General features: G+C 36.4%; 2 protein-coding genes across 2 annotated transcripts; one reads left to right on the top strand and one right to left on the bottom strand.

The window, feature by feature from the left end:
• The first annotated feature begins 283 nt into the window (after positions 1 to 283).
• PDF1A (peptide deformylase 1A) lies at positions 284 to 4,511 on the top strand. Its single transcript, XM_088957450.1, has 4 exons — positions 284 to 898; positions 2,575 to 2,664; positions 2,773 to 2,840; positions 3,879 to 4,511. Exons 1-4 carry the CDS (start codon positions 461 to 463, stop codon positions 4,117 to 4,119), a joined length of 837 nt encoding a protein of 278 aa, XP_088813576.1. The 5' UTR covers positions 284 to 460; the 3' UTR covers positions 4,120 to 4,511.
• A 541-nt stretch (positions 4,512 to 5,052) lies between these two features.
• LOC148842892 (putative polygalacturonase At1g80170) lies at positions 5,053 to 10,202 on the bottom strand. The gene is made up of 9 exons (XM_088957449.1): positions 9,573 to 10,202; positions 8,705 to 8,836; positions 8,380 to 8,550; positions 8,269 to 8,289; positions 7,886 to 8,093; positions 6,199 to 6,280; positions 6,014 to 6,122; positions 5,806 to 5,922; positions 5,053 to 5,557 (listed from the first exon to the last, which is right to left on the bottom strand). The coding sequence occupies exons 1-9, from the start codon at positions 9,777 to 9,779 to the stop codon at positions 5,255 to 5,257; spliced, it is 1,350 nt and encodes a 449-aa protein (XP_088813575.1). The 5' UTR covers positions 9,780 to 10,202; the 3' UTR covers positions 5,053 to 5,254.
• Positions 10,203 to 11,246: the final 1,044 nt, after the last annotated feature.

Here is an 11,246-nt window from a genome sequence, read left to right as displayed (position 1 = left end):
AAACTTGCGTATGCGGCTACAACAACAAGACCTGTAAACTGGTCTGGGCCCACCATTAGATAGATCCCATTTTTGTGGCTAGCTAGACCAAAGATTAAGTTGAACGATAATTCAATGGACAAGATTCATCTGATCAGCTGAATTTTGGTGCAGAAAATGGGACCATCTAATGATGGGTCTTACATGCAAAGGTCGCAAGCAATGGGGGATTAGAAGTAATGGATGGCTATTATTGGGCTGGTACATCCATCTTCTGGCCCAGCCCATTGTCTCTTTGGTCTCTGCCCTTTGATGAACCGTTAACTCGTCAACTGGGCAAATAATCGGAGAGGTTATTTTCGAATTTCCACAGGACTCATTCATCTTCTTCCCGGATAAATCTTACAACAGAATTACCTAAATAACCCTTCTCAATTCGGGATAGATTTTGTTTATGTGAGCAGATGCAGTGCAGAAGAAGATGGAGAGCATTCAGCGATTCTCTCATCGCTTACTTCCTATCTCCATTGCCGAAAAATGCTTCAGAAACTCGAAGAACAACAACCTATTTGCGATAAGGCCAGTTTTAGGCATCAACGAAAACCAGGAACGAGGCTTCGGATCCGGAATTTCACCGCTGAAACCAGTCTCCAGTGTCGACTTTATTACCAGAAGAACTTACAGTTTTTCTTCAACTGCTCGAGCAGGTTGGTTTTTAGGTTTTGGAGATAAAAAGACAAGTTCGTTGCCAGATATAGTTAGGGCGGGTGACCCCGTACTTCACGAGCCAGCAAGCGATGTTCCCGCCGATGAAATTGGGTCCGAGAGGATCCAGAAAATAATTGAAGACATGATCAAGGTTATGAGGAAGGCACCTGGGGTTGGTCTTGCTGCTCCTCAGATTGGAATCCCATTGAAGGTTCCTTCCAATTACCTTTAATCTAATTTCCATAGATACTGCATTTGATACAAGCTTAATCCAAATTGATAATTTTCTTGAAAACTTACTCTTTTTTTATCCTATTGCTTTTTGTTAGTTTGATTAATGAGAATAGATGTGAGCAATTTCGTTGAGTCAGTTTTCTAGGTGAGCTCTAGAAATTCTTCTGTGTTAACAGAATATTGGGTCACTTGAAAATTTACTCCTTTTTTTCAGTTTTATGGATTTTTGTTGACTTGATTAGTGAGAATGAATGGGAGCAATCGGTGTGGAGGAAAGTTGGGTTAGCTCTACGAGTGAGTGACACAATACTGAGTCATCAAATGCTCTTGGGTTCCCACTCCTGTATGTTGTATTTCATCTTTTCTTTAGTTGCTCTGTTGGAGAAAACTTGTACCATTTCCATTGTTCCTAGTTACTTGTACTTAAGCGATGCTTAACAACATCTGATCATATAGTGATCTATATTGCCTGTGTCATCAATATGGGAGTCTGTGTTATCAATTCTCATATTGAAAGTCAATTAGTTTCCTACATTGTCTCCAATTGGTTGATAGGAATTGGAGGCACCATGATATTGTGAATGACAGTCACCTGTGCTGGCAATGTTCTGATGTTTGTTTCCTTCCAATTGCTTAGAAATTTCCATGCCATCATAATACAGCATGAAATTGCTAGTATTAAAGTTCTTAGCATCTAATTTGAAGTGTTTGTGATAGATGAATCAGAACCACTGCAAAATCTGTCTCCTACTTGGCAGAAAGGATCATCTATCCAACAATCATAGACTAATAATTTTGCCTGCCAAACCCACAGAAATGCTGAAGTATGATAGAGTGGCTCAATATCTAAAATGATATTTGACATTAAAACTTGCTTGTACTAATACATTTGGCTATACATAGAAGGCTAATTCTATAGTTTTGGGAATAAAGTATTGTTCACAATGTATCCTCTGATACCTGGTTACCAATACAATGGTGTGCTGTATCAAGTTAGATACTTCAGTTTTTAGTGTAAATTTTATACTCTCCACCTTGTCCAGCCATGTTAATAAGTTGCATGGATTGGATGTTTAACTATTTAAAACTTGCATCCAAATTTGAGATTTGTTTCTTTTCTTTTTCACTTCTTGGTCAATATCTGAAGATAGATGATTGCTTGTGTACTTGCTGCCAGACAAATGATTTTATGTAGAACATCTAAGACCTATCACATTGTGCAAGAAATACCAAAGTCCAGCCTAGCTCTCCTAAAACCTCAAATACCTGAGACTATCACTGGGTAATGGCTCTTTTTACATCTTTAAGTCCAATGTTTTGAGTAGTTAAGAAAGAGTTACTCTGATGGTCATTTATGCCAGGAGTGACAGACAGGAATAAGCTTCTTTATGAAGAAATTTAACAGCTTGAACAGTGCTAGAAAATATAATTAGTATTACTTTTTTTACATAACAATTTGTCAATTGACACTTAAAGTATTGTTAGATGATATCGAGATGTGTACTTTATACCAATTAGATCATGAAAGATGTTGGTAGTCCATCCAAAATTTATAAATAGTAACAAACTGTATAGACAGTAATGGCAAATTTGTTAAGGTGCAAATAAAATACTGGAAGGAAGAATAATAGGTTGTCCATTTTGCCTTTGCAGATAATTGTTCTGGAAGATACAAAGGAATATATTAGTTATGCTCCCAAGGAAGAAATTAAATCACAAGACAGGCGCCCTTTTGATCTTTTGGTAAGTTAATACATGCAAAGTTAAAGATCTAGATGTAGTTCCTTGTCATCAACAAATAAATCTTTTTTCTTTCTGGATTGCTATTATTTATGAATTCTTTTGAGGCAGGTAATATTGAATCCAAAGCTGAAAAACAAGAGCAATAAAACTGCACTATTCTTTGAAGGGTGCCTGAGGTAAGAAGCTCAGTTTAACCTAACAATGGACTTTCATTAATTACATCTGTGAAGATTTGTTAAAGCAACTTGTTACAGAATTGATGTTTCATGATCTCATGGATTAGCAGACAACATTCAGTTGGATTAATTGATTTAACTTGCTTATTACATAGTCATAAAGTGGTTTTCATAGACAATTTGTATTTTCAGTGTTAACCTATTTCTAGTATATGGAAAAACATTTAACATAAATCTTAGAGGATGGCATAAGAGCATTGATTCTATGTAAATATGGATGCTTCCATGTTTCAGAACAGTAAAAACTGTCTTGGTTCTTCAGAGATTTTCTTAACTTTTTATTATCTTTCTACCATCCATTTGAATGGAAGTTAAAAGAAGCTAGAAAGAATGATACATCTTGATAAAAACAAGCCGGATATGTAACCTGCTTGTCACCATATAATAAGAGGTATACAAAATATGCAAGGCATGCATGTCGGTAGAAGTTTGAATTTCCTTGCATCGAGTAGAACAACAAGATTCATGGGAAGGAAAAAGAAAAATTTTATGCTAGTTCAAGTAATGTCAAGCAAAGCTTTGCACAGGAAAATTTTTCCGAGTAACTCAACGGTCTTCTAAATACTCTTCACTAGGAAGAAGAGATGCGGCGTGGTTTAAATTTGGCTAGGTGCTAAATTTTCCTGTCCACATAAAGAGTTCCATTGAGAATATAGACAGTTTAATTTCTGATGAACAAAAGCTCTGTACAGACGCTGGAAACTCTATTCCAATGATTAAGATCAGTTTCTTTGTCCCTATTGCATGGAAAATTAATTATAAAGTTCTTGTTAATTTAACAACAGTTTGAAGCAATGGATGGTGATCCTGTTTCCCTAGGACGATAAGGTAAAATGCTGATAACATGATACACACAAAATGGTTTTGGCAAATCATGTTTATTCCCATCTAAAGCCCAAATCTTCTTTACTCGTGGTTTTTGTCCCATGCTGTTACATTAGTCGTACAATTTAATTATGTTTGATGTGATATTGGCAGTGTTGATGGATTCAGAGCCATGGTTGAGCGCTATCTTGACGTTGAGGTTACAGGTTTGGATCGCAATGGTCAGCCCATTAAAGTAGAAGCTTCAGGCTGGCAGGCGCGCATACTGCAACACGAGTGTGATCACTTGGATGGTACAGTCTATGTTGACAGGATGGTTCCCAGAACTTTCCGAACTGTAGACAACTTGGATTTACCTCTTGCTGCTGGGTGCCCCAAGCTTGGTGTTCGCTAGCATGTAAGACTTTAAAAAGCACATCAGTCATCCCTCTTGCAAATAAAAGCCATCTTTGACATTTGCCTCAAGCGGAATGATGATCCCCTGAAGCTAAATTGGATCAAGTTGTTCCTTGGTGTGATGGTCATGCTGTTGGAAGAAGACCCCTTTGGCAATGTGGAGGAAAATTCACGCTGATTTTACAGTAGCTCCAACTTATTTGTGAAAAAAAAAAAAGAGAATGCCAGACATTGCTGAACTGTTTGACAGAGATCATAGTATCTTAAGTGTCTCTTATCATTAAAATTGGCTTGTGATCCTTGTTTTTCCATTCCACCCTTTCCTTTTCACTCAATGTGACAACTAACTTAAATAGAAACGACTTGGATGGAAGATATTTCTTACTAAAATCCAATTATTCCCTTGGAAGCACCAGGTTTAAGGGATTGTGATAATTGTGATTTGAGAATGGTCAGCATTACTGTGCTTCTGTTGTAATGGACGGGTTACTAATCCTGATTCAACATCTTGACAAGTTTACCTCTGCCAATACATGATTGTATTAATTACAAAACTCATTAATGATCAAATTGAGGCATGTTACAATAAGTGGGATTGACTGAAATCTTGATGGAAGGCAAAGGAGTTGGCATCACTATAAAACAACAGAAGCTTGAAGTGCACTAATTATTCCCTTTTTTTTCTTTTTGGTAAGAAGACAACTCATCTTTTGTTGGTTACTTGGTATACTTTAACCTTGAGAGGAATTGATGCTTCACAAGTTTGCTTTTATTATTACATTTGATGTTGACCCAATTTGAGAGAGTTCAAGGACCCGATTTTCTTGCTTGTTGGTCTCTGGTTTAAAGTATTATCCTTTGTATTCCTGACTCTTAGAGACTTAGACTATGACATACAATTGACCTTATTTGCTGATTCAAAAGAAAAATATAAGACAATAATATATGAAATATTAATAAAATGACAAAAAAAATGTATACAGAAGTAACCATAATGAATTTAACATTCGCCAGTAGCCATTTGTGATGAACTATTTTGTTCTTTGTATTGAAGGTAAATAACATCAACTGAAGCACACTAAATCTGTTGCAAGATGCTACTATCAGATGCCAAACCTGGCACATGTTGTATATTAGATTGGCAAAGGTTCTTCTTCCACTTGAAGATGATTGGTAGTGCTAGAATAAACCAGCTGCTCAATGAAGTTTCTATTCCATGAGGAACAAGGAGGAGGGCATACTGAACCATAGCTGGAGCCCCTGGCTTTCCAGCAAAAGGTTCTTGTAAGCTCCCCCAAGGATCTTAGATGTATATTTTCTAAATATATTTTTTTACATGGGAAAGTGTCACTGCAAGCAAATCTTATTGCTTCCCCGGTTGCTGAGGTTCCTTTGATGCCCACATAAGAAACATTAACCACCTGAACCGCCGAAGTCTGCATATCCTTGGATAATGATGTTAGCAACTAGAAAGTTCTTCAAAAGTTCCCATTGGGATGAACTCTTCTTTTGCAAATAGCAAGTTTGAATCTAAAACTGATGAAAAGCATTAATATTCAATCAAAATGCATTTTAACCCATTTCAGAGCATTTGATACAAGCTCTGTGTTGGAGAGAGCATCCCAGGGGAATTTCTTCTTGCTTTTGGTGGAAAGAAAAAATTACTAGAAGAAGAATGTTTTACCTGGTTTGGACATGGCAGTGGTGAATCACAATAATATTGATCAATTATTATTGGGTTTGAAACATTTTCCATTTGTACACTCTGGAAAGTGATATCTTTGGCAAAACCATGACCTCCCTAAGTGGCATGCAGAAATATGGAAAAATTAATAAACTATGGATTCATTTCTTTTATGCAAAGTTAATTGGTACTTAGTTTTGAAGATTACCTGCCACGTCTTGATCCTCAACCCATTTTCAGTATTTGATATGATGGCTCCATCAACCAAGACATGGCTCACGCTATCCAATGAATTTGATTTCCCCAAACTTCCTATACTATTGGATATTGAATGGAATTAGTCTCTGTTAAAATATACTGAGTTATCAGTAATTTAAGTTCAAAATGTCTTACCTTATGCCATGGCCAGGTCCACAATAAATGTTTCTGACTTGAATCATGGAAGAATTACTGACTATGGAGACACAGTCATCTCCTATAATAAGTCAAAGAGAATTCAAATTACAGAATCAGTGCTAATGTATGCAAAATCCTGTAACAAATGACCTATTAATAGTTAGATGTTAGAACTTAGAAGCAATCTAATGATAAAAGAAATGATATTTATGACACTTTGCCCACAAAGGAAAAGCCTTACAAATCAGAACTGAATGTGAAATCGTTAACTATCTTGGGACTGGCAGTGTAAGACAAGCTCACATTAGCAGAGTTACAAAAGGTTCAAGAATAACAGAACTGGAAAATGGCTAGTCATGAAAACTGAAGGCCAAAGAGTAAGCAAAACCTAAGATATGCTTCTAGTAGTAAAGACAACTTCAACCTAAGTTATACTTTTACAAACTTGATGAGGCACTTCAGGAAACCTTAAAATAGCTTGGTGTAAACTAAAAGTCAAGTAGCATAAAACAACGTAACTGGATGCCTGAAATATCAAACAAATAGTCAGAGAACATCAATCCCAGGGAAGCAAGGATGCTGAGGATTTCACTGCTGCAAATGGAAAAATATACTACGTTTTAGTGGTGATATAAGATGCAAACCATAACTGATGGTGGCTCAGTTGGTAAGGTCTCTGTCTGGTTGTAGTGGAGACTTGGAATCAAATCCCACTGTCACCAAAGTTGGGGGATGGACTCCCTCCCCTCCTCTTGGGGTTGTGTAGCCCCATGAACCAAAAAATAATAGTAATAGTAAAAATAAGGGATGCAAACTCTAGAAAACCTGAAGTGCTGTATACTATACATGCCTAGTGTACTGGTATATATCGGATACGATGCTGGATACTGCGAAGGATACTTCTAGATATACTCTATAGTATAAAGCTTTTAAAATATGTAAAGTGGTATATTTTAATAAGTTATACTATAAAAATAACTGCACATTTCAGAAATTTTAATTAAATTTGGAAAAATAAGGCTTGAAAGATTACAGTTAGCTTCAAAAACTAGATATAATTCATAATATAAGCATATTACATGGGATACCAATACCTGTATCTGTGTCCAGGATTTTAGGAAATGGAGTCATATCCCTGTTTCCCAATCTCTCTCTCTCTGTTAAACTCATCCATGTTCGTATCTGTATCTAGGCATCATAGATCAGATTGCTTAGAAAATTCATACCCATGTTATTCATTACCCATTGAAGAACTTGACATCTGATGGGGCAGAACTGTGTTCAAGGACCACAAAACTGTATACATTAGATACATTTTTTCTACTTTGAATGCCCAATGCCAATGGATTCCATGACGGTTGAACACTCAATTGCCAACATCCTATCAAGATCAGGTGTTGGACTTTTTGCTTTGTTTTGTTTTTAACATCCTATCAATTGCCAACCTCTCCTTTTTAACATCTTAAGAAAGATGTGGATATACAATAACAAATCTTTTTTATCTTAGAATAATTGTCAAATCTGAAACCATCATGCAACTGGATAAAAACTCAACCCATCTTATTTTACCACGTTGGTGCTTTTGTATCATTACATAATTTCTAGCAACTTGATATGAACCAAAACCTTTAACAAAATATGTCTAAAATCTGAATATATGAAAATTTGAAATTCTTGAGCAAACCTGTTTTCATCACACTATATTTGATCACAACATGGGTGGATGCACTTATGTGGATTCCATCAGTATTGGGGCTTTCCCTAGGGGCAATCACTTGGAGATAAGACGCCATGACCCAATGACTCTTTGAGAAAGCCATGTGCATTTGTTGACTGTTCACTATGATGAGGTGTTGAACTTTCAAATTCTTGCACCTACGAAAAGTAATTGCCTGTAATGCAATTATATATTTCTTCAGTTCTCAAATAATAACCTCAAAAGAAAGTGCCATAAACAAACACCTGGGCTACAAAGGGGGAATAGTTTTTTTTTGAACAAGACAGAAGATGAAATCTATAAAAGTAGCAGCATGGGCCAAATAATTGATGTAGCTTTACAATACTAACCGTTGGAGCATGTCGACATGGCTGCAAAATAATTGAATGCCAATTTCAGACACCAAATACAGGAAAAAAAATCAGATAGAAAAAGAAACACCCCAAGGTAGATAATATTACATATGTTGCATTGATCTTGCAAGACCTAGCCCACCATTCCTTTCCCATCCCATTAATTGTCCCTCCTCCTTCTACAGTGAAGCGGTTCAACCTATAGAAATAGAGCCATCTTCTTCGACTAAAACCTTTCCAGGAAGCAGGATTTTTGGGAGCAGTTATATTACCAGAGACCTGTCAAGATGGAATCTTCAATATAAATGAGTGAACAGCTGGAAACTTGGTTTAGATAAATTCAGAACAAGATTAAACATGTTAAAGGATGAAAATCATTAACCAGAAGTTTGTATCAAGGAGGTGTTGGGGCATTTTGGAACTTGATACATACCCTCAATGTCAGACTTGATCGACAAGGCCCAGAAAAATCGGTTGGCCCAACCAAATAAGTTCTTCCAGCTGGAACTTCAAGTCTTGGTCGATATGGTAAAGAACAAGCAAACGTCCAGGCATCCGTGAAAGCCTGAAAACATGTAATTCATCAGAAATTACCACCAAACAAACAAATGATAACTTTCTTTGTCAATATAGAAATAATTTCATGAAATGCTTTTCGTAAAGTCACATTACCGAAAAAGAAAAACGAACAGGAAAAGAAGGTTTTCTCCATTTGTAATGTGAATGGCAGGCTGGAAGCAATAAATAGGTATAGAAAGTACTCAGTTTCCAATCTAACCTATGCCTCTGCACAGGTGTTTTAAATGAGAAAGGCACTAACTACTACTGGTTAAAAAATTCCAATCCTCTATTAATTTCAATTTGAAGGCTTTCTCCCAGTTGCAACTTGCAACACAGAATTCCTTAGCTGACATCAATGTCTACTTTATTTTTACTTTTTTTAATCAAAACATCAACTTTGGTTCATGGGTACGACGTTTCCTCGTCTCAATTAGGAAAAAGAGAAAATGCACATGAACTTCTTTCTCCATATGCCGAAAATTTTGATAGATGGGTAATCAGGACTTATTCTAAAACATGATCTTCTTCATCTAGCTTATGTTTTAACAAATGAGATATATTATGTCACCATAAAAGGAGAAAAAGCAAGTCCTACCGGATGCTGCAACATATCTCAGACTGAGATAACAACTCAACTAAGAAAAAGAAAAAAAAAAAAAGAAAAACAACTCAACTGAGATTACAGAACAAACATATCTCAGACTCATTTCTAGCCTTTTGGGACCATAACAGTGGCCTACCTGACTATCATCAGTCAAACCATCTCCTTTAGCTCCGAAGTCCTTCACCGAAACAACCCTTCTGAACCTGACTCGGTTTCTACTCCGAAACCGAGGAAGCTGGATCAGAGGCTCAAACCCTTTTGCACATATCAGATTTAAGCACAGAAATACATTTACAATAATAAACATTAAATTACAAGAAAATTTAGCTCCCCATTTTCTCATATTGAACAGAGAGAGAGAGAGAGAGAGAGAGAAACGCGGCTTTCTGGGTAGAGCCTTCGACTTTAATAGTTACAGTTGAATAGTTCCATAGTCGAAAAAATGCGAACTTTCCATTAGATTCCTTCCGGAGGGAAGCAGGCATGATCTGTCTTCTAGTTTTAATTAGCTAGCTGACTCTGAGGAATGTAGATTTAACTGATCCACTCTGTCGAATGACACGTAAAAGCTACTAACAACCATTAAATGCAGCTAGGCAGCTAGCTACCTTCCAAAGGAAACCCAAACTTTTGTAGGTTGTGTTTTCACCCTCTCACTTTCCACAACGATCAACAACATGAAGAATCTCCCCAAAAAACTCAACAAAATACCCCACGATGCAAAAAAGGTAGAATCACGTCTACGTTTGCTACTCCTATTCTAAAACATTGTTCTATGAATATATGATGCATTTAATTAGGGCCGTAAATGGATCGGGTTCGATTCGATGGATCCGATGAGCCTAAATCGATTGAATTGATTCTGTTAGGATGCGAATGGATTGGATCCGATTTGAATCAAGGTACATCTGAATTGGATTAAACATTAAGATGAAATCTTATGAACCTGGATTTGAATTCAAATCCTATAAAATTATTGGATCTTTGGATTTAATCCGATCATAAAAAAATAAAATATAATAATTTAAATAAAAATATAAAAAAATATAAGTATTTTTTCAACTATTTTGATCATATATACATGTTTTTTTATAAAAATAAATAATATAATATATATGGTTTTCAAAACTGGATCGGACCGGAAAAACCGGGAACCAGTCACTAATCGGTTTCATTTTCCCCAAAACCATTGATAAACCGCTAAACCGGCCGATTAACTGTTTGGACGGTTTTGATCATTTTTCAAATTTTTATCTATTTTTATTTGTTTATTATTTTTTTGTCAGAACGGGCCAACCATTTGGATCGAATGGTCAGACCATTCGAACTGGTAATCAGACCCCTGACCGAATCTTCTCAGATAAGGGTGATTCGAATCCAATCCGAAAATCCATACCAAAGAAGATCCGACAAAATAGTATCGGGTCTCAGATTGGATCGCCGATCCATTTACACCAACAGGTTCTGGTTCTTGGATGGGTTCCGATTCTACTGGACCCAATCTATTGACAATCTTACTTTTAATTGATCGCGGAAGGGGAAGAAGGATTAGCTTTCATAGTGGTGGGGCTCATATATTTATTACTGGCGTTCCATAGCATGATGTGTAGCTATTGCAATCCAAATTGCTCTTTCAAACAACCTTGTTTTCTCACTTCATCTTCAGCCCACGAAGGATGTATTCGGGGTTTGTTTGGATAATTCCATCTAACATAATGTTGGATAGGTTCTCTGAGATTGCACATGCTCAAGTAACTTCTCTTTTAGGTCGGAAATATGAAAGTTGGGATGGATCTTGCTTCCTTTGGGT

Source organism: Nelumbo lutea, chromosome 8 (genome assembly GCF_056320005.1).
Source record: "Nelumbo lutea isolate HS-2025 chromosome 8, American lotus-T2T, whole genome shotgun sequence".
Classification (NCBI taxonomy): Eukaryota; Viridiplantae; Streptophyta; class Magnoliopsida; order Proteales; family Nelumbonaceae; genus Nelumbo; species Nelumbo lutea.
Note: the sequence above shows the minus strand (reverse complement) of the source record. Positions and strands in the feature narration are given on the sequence as shown.

What these genes read in the sequence shown, in the direction of transcription:
- PDF1A (XM_088957450.1), top strand. Translation starts at nt 461, where the DNA reads ATGGAGAGCATTCAGCGATTCTCTCATCGCTTACTTCCTATCTCCATT. An exon ending in GGCGCCCTTTTGATCTTTTG is followed by an intron (nt 2,665 to 2,772) that starts GTAAGTTAATAC and finishes CTTTTGAGGCAG; the next exon opens with GTAATATTGAATCCAAAGCT. An exon ending in TTCTTTGAAGGGTGCCTGAG is followed by an intron (nt 2,841 to 3,878) that starts GTAAGAAGCTCA and finishes TGATATTGGCAG; the next exon opens with TGTTGATGGATTCAGAGCCA.
- LOC148842892 (XM_088957449.1), bottom strand. Translation starts at nt 9,779, where the DNA reads ATGAGAAAATGGGGAGCTAAATTTTCTTGTAATTTAATGTTTATTATT. An exon ending in GGACCTGGCCATGGCATAAG is followed by an intron (nt 6,123 to 6,198) that starts GTAAGACATTTT and finishes AATATCCAATAG; the next exon opens with TATAGGAAGTTTGGGGAAAT. An exon ending in CACTGCCATGTCCAAACCAG is followed by an intron (nt 5,558 to 5,805) that starts GTAAAACATTCT and finishes AAGGATATGCAG; the next exon opens with ACTTCGGCGGTTCAGGTGGT.